This window comes from Dunckerocampus dactyliophorus, chromosome 3 (genome assembly GCF_027744805.1).
Source record: "Dunckerocampus dactyliophorus isolate RoL2022-P2 chromosome 3, RoL_Ddac_1.1, whole genome shotgun sequence".
Classification (NCBI taxonomy): Eukaryota; Metazoa; Chordata; class Actinopteri; order Syngnathiformes; family Syngnathidae; genus Dunckerocampus; species Dunckerocampus dactyliophorus.
The window spans coordinates 15,872,461-15,890,818 of NC_072821.1; the positions used below are offsets into that span (position 1 = coordinate 15,872,461).

The following is an 18,358-nucleotide window of genomic DNA, read 5'->3' on the forward strand; positions in this document are numbered from 1 at the left end:
CTCTCAGGCCGCCAGCCGCCCACTCCTGCAGGAAGAGCGTCTTATTGACTAATTAATGCCAGTGGTGTTTTTATAGGAAAACTCATATAATGCACATACCAGGACAATTACTCTACTCTCTTTATTGTCTGGTGTGCAACAATATATCAGAGACTCTAAATTGCCCATAGTTGTGAATGGTTGTTTGCCTCTTTGTGGCCTGTGATTGACAGGTAACCAGCCCAGGGTGTACCCGGCTTCTCGCCCCAAAGTCAGCCGGGATAGGCTCCAGCTCACCTGTGACCCTGAACTTTGGATTTTCATGGTGCAGCTATACAATATGTTGCTAGACAGGATTTGTGCAGCACAATGGCCAGAACACTCAGGACAGGAAGACTCAACAGGAGCAGGAAATCAGACATACTATGAAAACTATTCCAAAAAGAACCATTAGGGCAGAAGTTCATTTTTGGAACATTAATTTTGTATTTTTAATAGGTATTCTGCTGGGAACAAGGGGCCACTGTGACACTAGCCCCAATGATAAACTGCCTTCGGTATGCATATCCTACTTAAAAATGATCTGAAAAAATGCAAAATAAAGGTGCCAAACACAATAATAGCTTGGATGTGATGGAGTTTAAGTCAGCGGTGTCAAAACATGCACCCTGGGGGCCATTTGGAGCACGGGGTTTGTTTTTTATTGGCCTGCAGCACATTGTAGAAATAAAATCACACCAAAAAGGTCAAAATGGGAAAAAATAGAGAAAGAAGAGAGAAGAGAAAAAAATTGAATGTTCATACTAATAACAGATATGTATCAATCCATGCATCCATTTTCTATACTGCTTTGCGTAGGAATGTGCGGGAATACACTTCTAATAGTGGAGAAGGCAGAGGTGGTGTTCAAGATCCCGCTGTAAATTATGATGATGATGGCTGTGTTTGCGTGAGAGATGAGGAAGAGGATCACAAGTGGATCAGACATTTTGATGATCTTGTTGGGTATCATGGAGACAGGGATATGACAATTTCTGAGCCTGGTGATGTCATAATATGCAAATTAGATGAGTGAATTTACTCTCATCAAAAACTTTGGGTCATACTGATGACTTTTTCTCATTTACAGTATCCCTTTATCTCTAACCATTTTCAAGCTAAAACCATTAAATCAGGGGTCACCAACGTGGTGCCCGCGGGCATTAGGTAGCCCCCCACGACCACATGATGTGCCCGCAAGCCTGCTTTTCATTCAGGTTTTCAGTTAATAATGTGAGAACACTAGAAAGAAAAGTATTCTGAAACATTAAATGTGAGTTGTGGATACCAGCATTTTGTGTTTTGGTAAAACAAGCATATTTGATCTGTTTGGGTTGAAATAAGGTATGAAAATCATTTCTACAAAAATGAGTAGCTTGTGGCTATTTTCATTTTCTAAAAGTAGCTCTCACAAGAAAAAACGTTGGTGACCCCTGCTTTAAGTAATATCAAAACTGAGTATTTTCTTGAAAACACTCTGGCACCTATAGGGTTCATTCAGATGGACAATTTGCTACATTTAAGTATGCTGGAAATTACACTGAAAAATATTTACTTTAAATTACTTGATGTCTTTGAACACAACCCCTCATTGCTCACAACTACACAGTGTGATTCAAATGTTCTACTACTATGAAAGAGACTTGTGTGGTATCTTTTAGCTTGATTGACATTCACTTCACATGAAACTGTTAATACATACAAATATACAGTATATAATCCTGTCCTGTCATAGATCGTTCTCTTCATTCAATACAGTAAAAATGGGTATATTTCAAACATAGTTGCGAATGGTGATTCATAATGATTAATTAAAACAGTGATTAAGTAAATCAAATTAGATTTCTACCTGATGGATATGAGCAATCAAAGGGCAAGTCTAAACATTTTAGGGCCCTACATATTGTGTAAGATTCTAAACAAGATGCTTCTCCTTCATCGACCCAGTTTCAGCCAGACAAACAGCTATTCCTGAAGAGTTTGCTGTCATTCATACAGAGTTGAGGAAGCGCATTTAAAAATACACAGAAAAATGTCAATTGTGTTGACAAGAGGCCACACTGAAAGAATGTTTTTTCACTGCCATCTGCATGGAGTTGGGCTACACAACTCCCTGCCGACCAGTGCGATGCACTTTTTGCTCCAAGCAGTACTGGGCAGGGGCAAACCACGCAATGTTGGTTTTGACTGAATATCCTGTACAAAAGTATAAATTTGGAGCTTTGTGTGAAAACATACATAGCCATATTGGGATGCAGAGGAATGTAACTTACTTTTCCATAGGAGGAAAACAAATATTTGGGACAATGGTGCTTGAAAGGAGTTGACAAAGTTGAAAACAACTGTCAAACAAACTGAGGCAAATAAGTTTATGAGCTGACTTGGAAACCAAAGATTCTGCGCCTGGCACAAAGAAAATACCTCATGCAAAAGCCAAATGATCAGGTTATCAGGCCATAGTGATAAAAGAAGCCCATAATCAGTACTTGTGTTGTGCTTGTTGACTGGAAGAGAGTAAAAGTTGTGTGAAACCATAATTGCATCGTCATTTCTAGAAAAGTGTGATTCTCAGTACAATCAATTTTGGTTAGGTAAAGCATCTGCACAGCACAGCTGGATCTAAGGTCAATGCTGACATCTGGTGGTGTGGCATTGTTAAGGCACCACACACACACACACACAAGAACAAAACTGCTTCCAACCTGCAAAATAGGCTGTTAAGAAGTAGTCCTACTTCATGATGTGGTCTAGTACAGTCATATTTAACAGGGAGCCTATGGGCACGTTCAGAACCTGATAGAGGTTTTTAAAAGAGATTTTCAACAACAGCGGTACATTTCTAAAAACAGCAGACCACTCCTGTATATAGATGATCTTAGACTAGCATTTTTGCAGTAGATCCTTAACAGGAAAGAGTTGCTGTTTCATACAGAGGGTCAATATCTGGAAGGATCTGAATATGTGGATGTAATAATAAATACTTTCTTGAAACACCTGTTAGGAGTAGGAGTAGGGTAGGAGTCTATCAGCATAGGACACCGACCTGACAAAATGCATCCACTCTGATTTGAAAAAGTACTACAAACTGTTGAATTTTAAAGGCTCCTCTCTTTAGGTAACCCCATAGACTTCCAACAGGATTTCAGTCAAGGCTCTTGCTCACCCCATTTGTAAATTACAAATACTTTAATTGAGACACTTTATTTTACTTACTTATAATGTGTCATTTTTGAACACACATCCACATTAGTTTGCTGCATCCATTGTTTCCTGGTCTATTATAATATCTACATATTGGGCATTTCTTACATTAAATGTTAAAACTAATTTGACAGTCAATTTTTTTTAAACCCTACACTTAAATAATCCCACATACAGTAAAAGGTCTATCAAATACAGTACATATGAAAACAGTGTAAGATCTGGAATCATCGTCAGTCAAATATGATACACATCAATCATTTTAAAACCAAAGTTGTAAAACATTTGAAACACTCAAGTTATATTAACACTTTATCTGAACAACAACAAAACAATACAACACAGGATAGTTTTGCCTTGATTAAGGGTTTCATCAGGGGTTGACAGTTGGAAGTACCATGATTTGTTAAAGCTATCATCTTTGGTTTAAACTCCATCACATTTAGTTATTGAGTAGATAGTGACTGAAATACACATACAGTATTGTACCACTTTAGTTATTCACAAGTGCAATGTTGCTGTGGGGGAATTGTCCAGGATCAGCAAAAAAGTAGACCTTTGGTAAAAAATAAATATAACTGCTGCTGACCAAATAATAGGAATAAACTACAACCGTAACAAACATAACCAAATTAAACGTTATTGGCAACTTCGATCAAGTTATGTTTTTCGATCAGTGCTTCTCAAATAGTGGGGCGGCCCCCCCTACTGGGATGCAGTAAACTTTTTTTTTTAGGGGGGGGTACGGAATACTTTCAATGTTACTGCTGTCCTGCCAACATGTACAAATTTATTGTACTCAACATGCAATTGGACTCTTGAATACTTGTATGCGTCACAGCTCTCCATTATGTTGCATTTTCCTGGTTTCAGTTTTGAGTTTAGTCTGTTCAGTACAGATAAACAGATCATCATTGCTATTATCAGTTTCTCAATAGTATTTCAAATAAGGGGTGTGTGAAAACATTTCTATCCCCTGGGGGGGGCATGACAGAAAATAACAGAACCATTAGATTATATTATGCAAGTACGTGTAATGTGTGCTGTTCCAGTCCGGATTGTTATCATTGTTTTATTGGTATTATTGTTATTTAGTTTTAAGTAGTGATTTTGATACCAAGTTCATAAATATCAAATATTCTCTCCACATCCTCATTGCAACCTTTTACGTCCTATCTTGACAAGTGGACATTAAACCATTTTTCTCCACTGAAAAACATTAGCGAGACATGGAGAAAACATGAAATTGCCCTGTGCACCTTTACTGCATTACCATGTTCATGTGAACATTTCTAAAACTAAAAAGCTGGTAGATTTGAATACAGTGTGAACCACAACAAAGGCTGTGTAGAAGGCTTAAAAATACATAGTCAACACTGTCTGGTGGTCTTGTGATATACTGTACCAGATTATGCTTGGATGTCATGTCATCACAATCCTTGCCTGACATGTCTTCACTAGTGTCTACTTCTTTAATGATTCTTGAATGTTTTAAAAAGCCTATAAATACTAACCGGTTACCTGTAATGCAAATTATTATTGATTTGTAGAAAATAGCCTGAAATGTACAAGACCACAATGTAGCAGGGTCTCATGTTCTTTTGGCAGGTTTCGCAGTGAGTTGCCGTTCTCTCTCCAGCTCCTTCTCACGTTGGTGCTCCTTCTCTAGTGCCTCCTTCTGCTTCTGTTGCTGCAGCTTCAAAGCTCTTTTCTGAAATGAAATAGAAAATCAGAAAGATAAGGCAATATTAGCCCCCACAGAGAACGCCAGAAACAGATAAGTACATATAAAATGTCATTTTACATGCGCATATAAAACAATGATGCAATTTGAAGACAAAAAACAAGTCTTAAATACGGTAAGCAAAATAAGTAGATAGAAAGCAGGCAATGAAAACAAAAGGATTTAATGTGCTACAGCATCACAGTGCCGGTGTAAGCGACACCGGTACACTTCTCCCCCTCCAAACCCTTGATTGATGGTTGATGTGGAAAATTCGGATTTCTTTTAGTACATCTTTTCTATTTTTTCCTCTCCTGCAAAAGTGCCTAAGTGACTGATGTTCCACATCGATTAGTTCCAGCTCCAACAACAATCTGGATGTCACTTTAGTCACTATTGTGCACCACTGCTACACAGGAAGCTGAATAGCTAGTCAATGAGAGTTGTGGTTGCTCATTCTCAGGAAAACACTGCCCCCACTGGTTTGCAAAACACTCATGTGAAAACAGACAAGAATTACCTTCAGTTTTGTTGTCCGTTCATGGAGCAAAATCATCTCTTTCCTGATGTTGACCAGTTTGTTGTGGTAAACCTTGGCCTCTGTAAACTGAATGAACAAACTGGATGAGGGAAGATGAGAACAGCCTTTGAATGGGGAACCGGTGCAGGGGGTCAAACATACCAATGAATTTAGGTCCAGTAAGGTATTGCAATCTCGGAACTTGGTAACTTCTTGGTCCAAGGTGTCTAACAATATGAGCTGATTTTGTCTGGATGGGACACAAGTGAGGAGCACAAAATAATGTTAAAATATGTCTGAATTTTGAACAAAGTCTTTGTATTATGCTATTAATGAAACCCAGATGATATCAAGTAGGGATGCTCCTATTAGGATTTTATGCTGCAGATTCCGATACCGATCATCCATGAGTGAAATCGGCCGATACCGATCACATGGATTAATTCTACTTTTCTATTTATTTATGAGTGCTATTGGCCAGGGGTGCGCTTAAAGGGGAAAAGTCAGGACAATTCCAAGGTCCACTGACTGCCAGGGAGCCCAATAACAAGTAATTACTAATAAACTTAGTCATTAATTAATAAAAAGCCCCCTCCTTCCCAAGGGTGATTTTTTTTCCCCATGGGGCCCAGAATTCATGGCTGTACCCCTGCCCTTAATTCAGACAAAAACATATTTGAATTACTTTTTCATCACTCGTGAGAGTTAAAGAGGATGCAACACCTTCTTTTAGGAGAGTTTGGATGTGAGAGTACATTGTTGGAGCTCTAGCAGGACATCCATGCAGCACGGAGGTGGGCTCCAAGTGAGAGAGTGGTCAGCGAAGCTGGTGTCTTCCACCGCTGATGCAGGCTGGTCATCTCGTCCAATGAATTCAATAATTTTTCAGGTTATTTGCTTAGCATTCTGACTGTCTCGCACATACGGGCGAATGTTGGCCACCATTTTGGCTGTGTTAGCGCCGTGAGCCTCGAAAACTCACCATACTCCGGTCAGGTGTTTGTTCTTCAAATGCCGTATTAAATTAAAGCTTTTTAACATGCTAGCCTCACGAGATAGATTTTGTAGCAAAGCATCACGAGCATCCCTAATATCAAGGGTTAGGGTTAGTTAACAAGAACAGCCAAGCTTGGGGGACAGTGGGATAGGAGTACACCCTTTAGACTATTTAAAACTTGCGGATTTAATTTTGTACAAAATATAAGCAACCACAGCAACACCGGTAGTGAGAAAACAGCTGCGACTTTTGATGGCCCTCTGCAAGTTGCAGATTTGACATTGACATCTCACTGATATGTAAACAGGTGGATTTTCTGAAAATGTTTTTTATGAGAAGTATTCATTGTTCAAATGACAGCGCATGTAATCCAAATAATCTTACAAAAGCACCGCAATATGTATTCCAAGGCATAAGGTGGCAGTGTAACTTTGTTGGACACTATAGAACAAAACAACCTAATTCCATTCATTGGAGAACAACAGCAAATGGTGTTGCTCAACTAAGTGACTGACTTAACTCATCACTTCAACTACAATCAAATAGGATCTTTACGTGGAACATAACATCACCAGTAAACAGCCCTGATCACATGGCAATAGTGGTGTTTAAAGCGTGCATGATGAAGTACTCACGTGAGCTCTTGGAGCGTACGTTTGGAGTTCTGCAGACTAGGCAGGTAGTGGGAGAGTAATCCCTCTGTGAGTTTGCACACGGCATTCTTATCCACACACACATTTTCTAGAGGGGTGCAGCTCTCCACACATGCTTGCTCCTGCACTGACAGTTGCTCATCTGAAGGGTGAAAGAAAATGTTTTATTTACATTACTAGTTCAACAAAGCATTTACCTCTGTTGAAAGCATACTCTGAAAAAACGCAGAAGATACTTTTGACAGTGCACATGAAGAAGCAAGGCATTGAACCAACACATTGTGGTGATCTCACGTCGGCGAAGAGATGAAAGAGGGATAACTACACGACACTAACCAGGGTGATGGTCACAAATAAAAAGATAAACACAACACAGCAAACTTAAACACAAACAGATGCTCAAACACACACAGGGCAACTGCTAATACTACATGGAATAACAAACAACTTACACAACATTAAACATGTAATATTTACAGCTCAAGACACCTGCCTCAAGACGAGACGATGCACGAGATTGGACCCATGGCAACAAGATGACGTTGTTATGGTTATCGTGGTTTGATAGTGTGAGTTTTTTTTAACTTGAGACGCATGACACTCTTCGAATGGCCGCTGGGTGATAAGTGTAGGTTTGTTATCAGAGTACACACCGTCTGTGTGTGGAAGTTGGTCCAGAGACGAGGGTCCTTCATCCTCCATTCCCTCCATAGACTCAGCCAGCCTCAATAATCTGTAAAAGACGCCAGGAAATCACTTATTTTATATCAGCTCAAAGATATGACCAACCACGTGACGCCTTCCGTGCGTCACATGGTAAAGCATTTAGACAGAGGAAGTATGTCGCTAACTCGTTAGCTAGCTAGCAAGCTAGCGTCTTCGTTGTGTGGCCAACACGGCTTGTTATTAGCCACACGGCCAACGAATGAGCGCATCAGTTTAAAACATTACCTGTTTCAGTTTTTTCTCAATAGTAACTCCAGTCGTATGGACATTCACGTTCAGTGGAGCAGAAGCAGACAAAACACCGATGAGATTGCCATTATGTCTGGTGAGGATGACAAACATCATGTGACTCGTTCGTCACGTGACCAAGGACAGCTCCACCAAACTTGCTGCTTTACTTCCGAGTAGGATAAAATGTTACTAGCGCAGCTTCAGTGTCCCAGGCAAGGCGATGATGATGGCATTAAATGTTCTAAAACCAGTATGTCGAGAGGTGAGCTTTAATTTTGACTACGTAATACTTTCCCGAAAAGCATTTCTGACAGCTGTTTGTACGACACGACAGCTCACTTTTATGAGCTAGCCTGTTACTGTTTAGCTATAGCTGTTTAATAATTAGATGTTTTTTTTTTATATCTACATGTATCGTCTCTTTTAAGAATGCCATTTGGTTACATATGTATAACTCATTTATTTACATGGTGATAGAAAATGGCTGAACTGATGAGTTTGTGTTTTGTCATCACTTTCAGCCGCCAATGGAGTAAAAATGCACCCCATCGAGATGTGAATGATTAGCCCGGCGCAAGTGTGTTTAAATGCAGAGCTCACCGGGACACACCTCGGTTACTATTGAAGATGTCAGGTGGTAATCTGTTGAGCAAGGTGCGCTCCGCTTTCAGGAGGGAGCGGGACGACTGGGATCTGAGTGACACTGCTCCCTTTGACTTTTCCGACGAGCTGGTGGAGGATGAGACGCCCAAATTCAACAAGCTGAAGGTGGTGGTCTCCGGCGAAATGTCGGATTACTCCGCCGGGGCTCCGTCCAACGGGGTGGCGGTTAACACGCTGGTGGTGGCGGCGGGTCATCAGCGTGATGATGACGATGACTCCCTGCTGGACTCTTCCTCCAGCTTGGGCAGCCCGGGTTTAAACATGGATCCATGTGACAGCTGCACCAAGAAGAGGGAGACGATCAAGCAGAGGAGAGTGATGAAGAGACTGGTCATTGCAGCTGTGCTGTATTTTCTTTTCATGGCGGCCGAAATTATAGGTAACCAGAGATTACATGACATTGTTCACGTGCATGTTTGGCTAATTGGAGACTCAAAATCGTCCATAGGTGTGAATGTGAGTGTGAATGGTTGTTTGTTTATACATGTCTTGTGACCGGCTGGTGGCCAGTCCAGGTTGTACTCCACCTTTCTCCCAAAATCAACTGGGCTAGGCTCCAGCTCACTCTAATGACGACAAGCGGTATAGAAAGTGGATGGATGAATGTTGATAATGATCACAATGAAGAAATACTTCCTTATTATGTAACCCACCTGGTCAAACCAGAATGAAAGCCAAGAGTGCTATCTGTCGAGCTAGGGAGTGAGGTTTACCCACAAACGCACTTATTTTTGCACAGCTGGACTAGATAGCACCCATTACACTTGCACTTGGTCATCCTGTTTTGTAGTCATCTTGGTAGTTATTTCAGTCTTATGCAACAGCTGCTTGTTAAAGCATAACCTCCCAAGCAGAAGAAATAACAAGGGAAGAGTCATGCTGGCTGTACACTCACTGGCTACAACACTAGGTACACCTGCACAATACAAGAGTTCTGCCATCACAAAGATAATAGTCTCATTCTCAGGGCAAGGATTAATGTGTGGTACTTTAGCAGCAATGTACAACTGACACTCCCATCATATTGAAAAGTTATTAATACGTACATAAACATAATGTATTATACACATAATACAGTGAAGTCAAACACAATCAGTTCCTGTTCACGGTCGACCGAATTTGTTCAGATTCGGAACCATTCCAGTTGTTGCCATTGGAAATAATGGAAATAAAAAATAATCTTATTTCAGTGTCAAATTTGCCATCATAATAGCTGAATGTTCCAAGTAACGTATTTAACTGCCAAAGAAGTGTAGAAGTCAGTTCATCTCCGCAAATATTAAGACAAATGTAACTACTGTAAAATGTAAAAACAATAAAATGCTTTGCTTTAACTTTTGTAACAAAAAATGATAAGAAGAAATAAGACAAAGCAAAGCGCATGACCAGAGTTAATCCGTTGATCTGTGTGGGCTTGTGTGGCGTCATGCATTTTTGCAGTTTGAGCTCCAAAATGTGTGTGGCTGTAGCTATAATTAGATGTATGACTTTAAAATATCAACTGTATTTTGTTCCAATCGTGTTGCTAAATACGGTACCCAAAATATGAGGCCTCTCAGTATGATGCAGTTAAGTTTTCCATAGCCGCATATAATGGACAGATAATAAATACACTTATCGTTAAAAGTGTGATATTGTGATAAATAATAGCTATTTTTGTAAAGGCGCCTTTGTATATTATAGCCAGTGAGTGTACATCCAGTATGACTCTCCCTTCTTTGCAAGCACAGCCAAGTTTTTTTGAAAGAAAAATGCGTGCAAGTAATTACCTCTTTCATGGTTATTCCTTAGCCTGCAGCTATGTCTTGTGTTTTTGCAGCAATACCTTCAAAGACAACTTTACAGAAGTTGTTGGGGTTGTGTAAAGGCAGATCCGTTTGATGCATTTTTCTTGCACTGGATCACATTAGACGTGCATGTGTAACCAACGTTATGACTCTGGAGTTTATGTGTATCTGAGTGTGTGCTTTTGTTTACAGGTGGCTATGTGTCTAACAGCTTAGCCATTATGACTGATGCTGTGCACATGCTGACAGACGTGGTGGGCATCCTGTTTTCTCTGCTGGCTCTGTGGCTCTCCACTAAACCGCCTACCAAGAGATTCACCTTTGGACTGCATCGCCTTGGTAAGGCTGTCATTTCAGAACCTTTTGCACAAAGCTAACTGATATGAAGATTCAGCTTCACTGTGCTCTTCTGTTTATAACATACAGTACATTCATGTTCCAATTTATTATTTTTGTCAATATGAAAGTGAAAGTGATTACCAAACCATGTCACTACGGTGTTGTCTGGTGTAGATATGGATATACAGGATGCTCATTGATTGCTCAGTGATTGCTGAAACTCACCTTTTGGACCAATATTATAGATGCTCGATATTGGCTTTTTCACCGATATTTGATATTGTCCAGCAGCTCGTTACTGATACCGATGTTAGCTGATATAGGCACCAGCAGCAACTAATGTGGTGAAATGAACACATATTCTTCTACCGCTATTGGATGCATTTCACAAAATAAACACTGTGTAACATAAAACAAATACTGCAAGAGGCAACAAAAGTTATAGCAAAAGTGGCAAACCACTGTGTGTGGCGCAGTGACTCTTCCTGAGATGTGATGTTAGATTAGAAGTATTGAAGGAAGATGCCTCACCACACTCTCGCATAACTAGCACTTTATGTCATGTCCTGCATGACAGGTTGGACTTTAAATTTTGGCTTTCCTTAGTTTTCACGTAATTTCCTGTGATTTCCTATTTTCGTTTTCTGTTATCTGTTTGGTGCAATGGGCATCTGCTTTGTGGTCATTGAAAAGCTTGTGCAGCAGTACCTGTTTCGTAGTAATCAGCGCTACGATTTAGGTGAAGCCATATTACACACAAAGAGCGAAACGTAACACTTTCTAGTCATTGCAAATTGCATATTTACAATTATGAAATGGGGGGTGTAACGATACAGATGTGATTTTGACTATTGCTTTATCAAGCTAATGCATGTTGGCCACATAATCTAGCTGTGCCCTGCAAAGTTGAGAGCGACAAGCCGCAACAAGATGCAACGTGTCATAAATATAATGCGTCCCAACAAAGGCACAGAGTCTGACATGCTTTAATCTTTATTGCCGAGCTACATGCCACTAGCGGTGCTCTGTTCCAACACTGTATTCTTAAATTTGTACACACGTTTCTCCATCGCTATCAACAGCAATAACAACCCCACTTCCTTATTATCCACTGTACTGATGGCCAGTGGGGTGCATGAATGAATACCAGAATTCTGAACGTCAACATACAACACAAGCAGCTGGTTGTAAACATGGCTAAATGTGATTAAATTTACTCCCTTTTGCATTGTTTTGCACTTTTTACTATCTACATAGCATGGCGCTGTAAAAGAAACTTTTAAACTGATTTCTTTTCTTTAGTAGAAATATGTATGCTTTATACTGGAACTATTTTCTTGATTCAAAGAATTGTTTTAATCGGAAGCAATATGTATCGCACCAAATGTTGCAGGCTTTTTTGTTCAGTGTGTTTTATTTGAAGTATCTGTACATTGTACTTGAAAAAATTATTTATTCTTTATTTGAAGTAGTCACATCTAATACTTATTACTAATTCCACAGTATCCGTTACTTTGTTAATTAATAAAAAGGCAGTAGTTTTTCCTGTTCTGTTCAAACAACATTGTTTTTTTCAGTTTTGCACAATTAAGATTCTCTACATACTGTGTTTATTTATTGAAAAATAAATAAGTAAAATAACAGTTTGGCTTTCCTTGGGGCCTATGTAACCTGTTCTGAAATGGTTCCGTTATCATGCAATGTATATTGCAATATGGATTTAGGCCATATTGCCAATTTGGGAATAATTTTGTGCTGAACTACTGGGTAGTTATCACCCAACGGAAGTACGGTATGTTCTCCCTGAAGCAGCATACACACCAAACAGGTTTTAAGACAACACACTCCATTTCACAGTTTGGTAATTTTAAAAGTACCCCACCATACTGAGAAAGAGGAACTGAAATGATTGTTATGGGAAGCAAATTATAGTGGAAATTGTTTCATGCATTTCCTCCACGAAGGAAGTACTGTTTTTACCTTGCTGTTTATTGTTTAGGATTATATGAACGACCAAACTAGTTTCCACTGAACACAGTGGACAAGTACGACATTTATTATCGTGTGAATTCAGTTAAAGGTACATATATAGGATTTTTAGAAAAGCTTTTCCTCACATTGCGAGATTTGACATTTCCGCAAAACCTTGCGGAAACAGGCTTTTTGTTAATAAGAGAAATACGACAATTTCTGGCATTTGACAGTCTTTATTTTGCCAGAGAATATATATATACTGACCCAAATGTAAGTCTGAAAAATAGGGGTCGTCGTATACTCGGAGTGTTGAGATTTATACAAGCCAGAAGGTGGCGCCAAACGACCTCTCCCGCAGCAAGTCAGAGCTTTTCTTCCTGCTACTCACACACACACCAGTGACTAAGAGAGATGCAGCCTTGACAGAGACCCACTTGAAAGATAATGGCGATCAGTCAAGAATAGTCATCAAACAACTGTCAGGTAGCTATTAGTAGTTATTTCACTGATCACAACATGATTTTAGAAAATATTCTTTTTTTGTCTTTAATTTTGCCATAAAATTTTTTTTCCCAAAAACATGTCTTGAAAAACAGGGGCGGTCTTGTATTCAGGGTCGTCTTATATTCGGGTCAAAATGGTAATACGCAAATCCTAATCCAAATCCATCAGATGGGGTGTATATTATTTACAATCTGGCGGTGATCCAAATTAGAAGTGAATGGACTTTGCAGTGATGACATTTTGGTTACAACTAGAGAGCTCATATGTGATTCAGTCAGTAAGAGTGCTTCTGTATGATCTTTTTGTCGTGCAGAGGTGGTATCAGCTGTCCTCAGTGTGGCGCTCATCTACATCCTGACGGCCATACTGCTCTTTGAGGCGGTTCAGAGAACGTTACATCAAGACTTCGATATCGATGGTGACGTCATGCTCATTACAGCAGCTGTGGGTGTGGCGGTCAACATCATGTGCGTTTTTAATGTGAACATCTTGTTGAATGGTGTTCACTTGTGAACCCGCAGCAAGACAGTGACACCTTTTGATTCTCTTTGTATGTTAATGTTTGACTACAGTGGTATAAGATGGACATAAAACTGTGGAATGTTTGAATATGATGTTTCTTTTCAGAATGGGCTTCTTATTAAACCAAGGTGGTCACCTTCACACTCATGGCCATGGTCACTCTCATGGCCTGAGTCATTCCCATGGCCCCGCAACTGTGTCGGGGTCGCAGTGTGCAGGGTCTGAACAGAACCAAAGGTCACATGGCAGTCTGGCTGTCCGAGCTGCCTTCATACACGCTTTGGGCGATCTCCTTCAAAGCGTCGGGGTTCTCATAGCTGCCTACATTGTCCGCTTTAAGGTGCCTTGCATGGCTTTATTATTGTACGTATGAGACAATGATCCTACCATTGTTGGTCTAGAACAGGGGTGCCCACACTTTTTTAGCCTGCGAGCTACTTTTAAAATAACCAAGTCCCAAATTCACAGTTTCAAAGTTTACAAGTAATCAAAATAGTTGATATCATTCGATAATTCACAATTCAATTCAATATGGCAATAAAGATAATTACACATAATTCTTCAGTAGTTCTGTACATAACCTCAGTCTTATTTCAGTCAAAATAGCTACATAGTGTTCATTAGACACACAGTTAATGTATTACATCTAGTTAGCATTTGCTATCAAACATTTCAGATAAACAAGAAATGAAAATGATTATGCAAAAGACAATGCAGCTGAAGTCAAGGCAACATACTGTATTAAAAAGGTTTCAGCAATGGGCACATTTTCCAATCAATCATGAAAGAATAGTTTCCCAAACAAAAGTGTAGAAAACACACCTTCGCTACGCTACTCTTCTCTACGCTACAAGTCAACATACAACTTTTGTTATATAGGCATCTTACCGCTGAGTTTGTTTATCTGTAATCTGAGTAATAATGATGAAAGTTGCATTTCCATGTGCCACTTATTGAGTCGTCTCTTTACCACTTAATCTTGGCAGTGGAAGAGCAAGGACGAATCAGGAGGGGAGCTTAATGTCAGCTGACTGATGTCATATGACATCGACAACTGAAGTTTATGACGTGGGTAAAACAGGCAATCGACCCACCAATCGCGATCGACGTAATGGGCACCCCTGGTCTAGAAGATACTACGGCTTATGTCTTTCCGTTGTTCTATCTGGTTTACACTATCCTACAAAAGTGAGTATACTCATCACAGCTCAGCAACCATTTTTATTTCAATTTATCTTCTCATGGGACAATATTATAGAAGTTAAACTTGGACGTAGGAGTAGTCACTGTACAGCTTGTATAGCAGTATAGAGTTACTGTACTCTTGACATAAGTCAACACACAGCCAGTGAGTACATTTCACAGTGAATATTTCCAAATTGTGTCCAAAGTATCAATATTTAGTGTGAGCACTGTTATTCTCTAACACTGCCTTAATCCTCTTGGCCATGGAATTCACCAGAGCTCTGTGCAGGTTTTGATGTTGTACACAGTAAAAATGTATACTCTCTTCACAGCCCGAGTACAAACTGGCAGACCCCATCTGTACGTACATCTTCTCCGTTCTCGTTCTCTTCACCACAGTCCGCATTATACGCGACACAACAATCATCGTGCTGGAGGGCAAGTGTCCCATTTTTATCATAATATGCTGCCTTGCGTTCTTGCCAGAGGATTCAAGTAGTTGTTTTCACTTTTTGGGTCCAGGTGTCCCCAGACATCTAGACACTGTGCAGATTAAAGACGATCTCCTGAAGCTGGAGGACGTTCAGTCTGTGGATGAGTTGAATGTTTGGGCGCTGACTACCGATAAGACTTCAGCACTTGTGCATCTTCGGCTAGGTGAGTCCTTCAACACAACATGTATGCATCTACTGCATATTGCAATTTCATGATCGTAATAACACATGGTTACACATCTGCAGCAGTTGAGTCTTCTACATAACATATTTCAGTGTGTGTTCATTGGAGTCCTCTGAACAACTATATTAATTAGGGGTGTAACGGGGCATGTGTTCGGATTCAGATTTTTTGGCATGGAGGCTTCGGTTTGGTACAGAGACATACTGAAGTCCCACGTGGTATGTATTAAAGAGAAAGATGGAAAATAACAAGTCAACATACGACTTTTGTTATAGATATAGGCTTCTTTATGTTGTCTTCTGTTATTCACAACTATCCTACACGATATTCAAGTCAATTTTATCTTGCTTATTGTCGAACTTCTGTCAGTCAGTGTTCTCTAAAATATCGTGGACCTCATCTTTGGAATAATTTATGTCCTGAACGTCAATCAGCATCATCTTTATCTTTATTTAAAAAGCATCTGAAAAGGACTTAAACTAACGTAAAAATATAAGGCTGATTAGTATTTTATGAATTGTAATTGGATTTGTATTTTTAATGTTTTATTTTAGATTATTATTTTAGTTATTTGTAATTCATTTTTTTTCCTCTTTCTTTTTTCCCTGTGTATGTTTGGGGAGTTATTTCCGTAAGCCTCTTGGCTTTCATCCTCTCCTGCACAATGATTTTAACTGTTTAAAAATGGTGTTGTTTCCCTTTTTTACGCTGTTCATGATGTGCAAATAAATAAATTGTAGAAATAAAACAAAGATTAAAATGGAAAAAAAAAACAGCAAAAATACATAATGTCATAAGAAAAGGCTGAACGTTTGATACTGTAGCTAATAACAACACAAAGATTTTGTCTTTAAATGTATGTATAAAGGGTTGTTTGCCTTTTTAGAAAAAATGTAAATATCAAAGTGGCCTCCCGCACTATCTACGCAACTGGACAGCCCTGACATAAGCAGACAAAGACAAGTAGATAAGACAAAAGCAGTGAGCTGGCTTTGTTCAGTGACTCTCTAAAACTTTTAATGCTGCACTTCGGCCAATAAGGAGCTTACAATTAATAAAAAAAAATAATCTTTCACACGGTTTAAACTTTTACTGTTGTACTTACCTGCATTGTTTCTCTTTTCTAAAAATACATTTTGTAAATGATGATATAGTATATCATATTTATTTATTCAAGAATTGTATTTATTGGTTAAGTAGTTTAATGGTTTGTGTTTTGTACCCTGAATGTACCGAAAATGAACCTAGCCCTGACCTTAACACAGAGGTGTGTACTGAAGCTAGAGGATGCCATACCACTAACGTTAATACATCATACTGTACAACATGGGCAGTGAGTGAAATGTGAGGTTTAGTCGTGCTTCTGTGACACTGATGTTCTTGGTTTTGACTCTGACTCAGAGCTTTTTTTTTTTTTTTTTATCTGCATCAGTCTGGTTCTTCCTCTTTTAGCGTATTTGTTACTGACCTACCAGGATGGAAATGTGAGATTTTTATCACACACAAGCCGTCTGGAATGCAGTTTGCAACTTTGCAATTGTCTGGTTTTCATCTTTTGCCTTTTGACTCTGAACCAACTGCTTTTAACTACTATTAAAACTGTTAGAATTACTCCTTGAATTTTAACACGAGTAGGATCCCTCATGACCCTTTTTTCCTCTCCCAATTCACATCCCATCACAACACCAGCGCCCTCCAGTGCCAGCAACTGGGAAGACGTCCAGGCTAAGGCCCGTCACCTGCTGCTTCACACTTACGGCGTGACCAGATGCACAGTGCAGGTCCAGACGCACAGACAGAGGCCAGTGCGCACTTGTGCACAATGTCAGCAGCCGAGTGCTTGAAGACATATTCCTACATTCACTTCCTCTTCATACATTTCCATGGATCTACATGGCATCAAGGAGTCAAGAAGTGGCTGTTGTACCTCTCTCACAGGTCATTGGCAGTGCAGCAACCGTGAGTGGTGCTAAAAGTAACCTGAAGAGCGGATCAATAACAGTAATGTGATGTCAGGATTACTGCAACCTGTGGGGACTGAATGCTCTGCAATGTACAATTAAGGAACATGAAAACTTAATTCACCATCAAGGCCTGTTCGATCGTATTTTACTTTTTGATTTATGGTGACCGGCACCGCCTCATCTTAAGCAACTTTTAGTTTTAACGTGTTTTGTAGACTTATTTTGCCAGGAATGTACACACAATGCTCACTGACTCATTCTATTGTACTTATGTTTTTAGACATTAACCAAAGTCACTTTTCTATTAATGACACTGTAGAAGTAGATTTGGTTATGCTGACCCACACAATAATTTCAAATAATTTATGCTGACAACTCTTGAAAATGACACCAGAGTCGTGACTGACAACAGTATGGCTGAGTATGGTAAAGGCTGTTGTACCTCAGTGGTGACTGAGTGTTCTAGTATTGTAGTACTGAGTGGACTTTCCTGCAGTATTTCAAAGCAAACAATGCTGTTAAGACATTTTGAGGAAGGTCTCCTCTTTGATGGCACTTAGTAATCATATAAACCTAAATCACTGCTTTTATTTGTAATAAAAGTATTTTATTTTTTGTTTTCATGTCCAGTGCTTTAAGTGTGTTATTTATATCGTGATATTATGACCACCCT

General features: G+C 39.4%; 2 protein-coding genes across 3 annotated transcripts; one reads left to right on the forward strand and one right to left on the reverse strand.

Annotated features, from left to right (window-relative positions):
* Positions 1-526: 526 nt before the first annotated feature.
* bloc1s6 (biogenesis of lysosomal organelles complex-1, subunit 6, pallidin) lies at positions 527-8,216 on the reverse strand. Its single transcript, XM_054771403.1, has 6 exons — positions 8,064-8,216; positions 7,766-7,845; positions 7,095-7,254; positions 5,625-5,712; positions 5,463-5,549; positions 527-4,930 (listed from the first exon to the last, which is right to left on the reverse strand). The coding sequence occupies exons 2-6, from the start codon at positions 7,821-7,823 to the stop codon at positions 4,811-4,813; spliced, it is 513 nt and encodes a 170-aa protein (XP_054627378.1). The 5' UTR covers positions 7,824-7,845; positions 8,064-8,216; the 3' UTR covers positions 527-4,810.
* slc30a4 (solute carrier family 30 member 4) lies at positions 7,948-18,308 on the forward strand. Of its 2 annotated transcripts, XM_054771402.1 has the most exons (8): positions 7,958-8,331; positions 8,591-9,111; positions 10,712-10,858; positions 13,650-13,803; positions 13,964-14,198; positions 15,376-15,481; positions 15,566-15,700; positions 17,411-18,308. In XM_054771402.1, exons 2-8 carry the CDS (start codon positions 8,697-8,699, stop codon positions 17,563-17,565), a joined length of 1,347 nt encoding a protein of 448 aa, XP_054627377.1. In that variant the 5' UTR covers positions 7,958-8,331; positions 8,591-8,696; the 3' UTR covers positions 17,566-18,308. The 2 variants fall into 2 exon arrangements, 1 of the variants encoding a protein (XP_054627377.1); XR_008569849.1 differs by lacking the exon at positions 13,964-14,198 and having other exon boundaries at positions 7,948-8,331; positions 17,411-17,559.
* Positions 18,309-18,358: the final 50 nt, after the last annotated feature.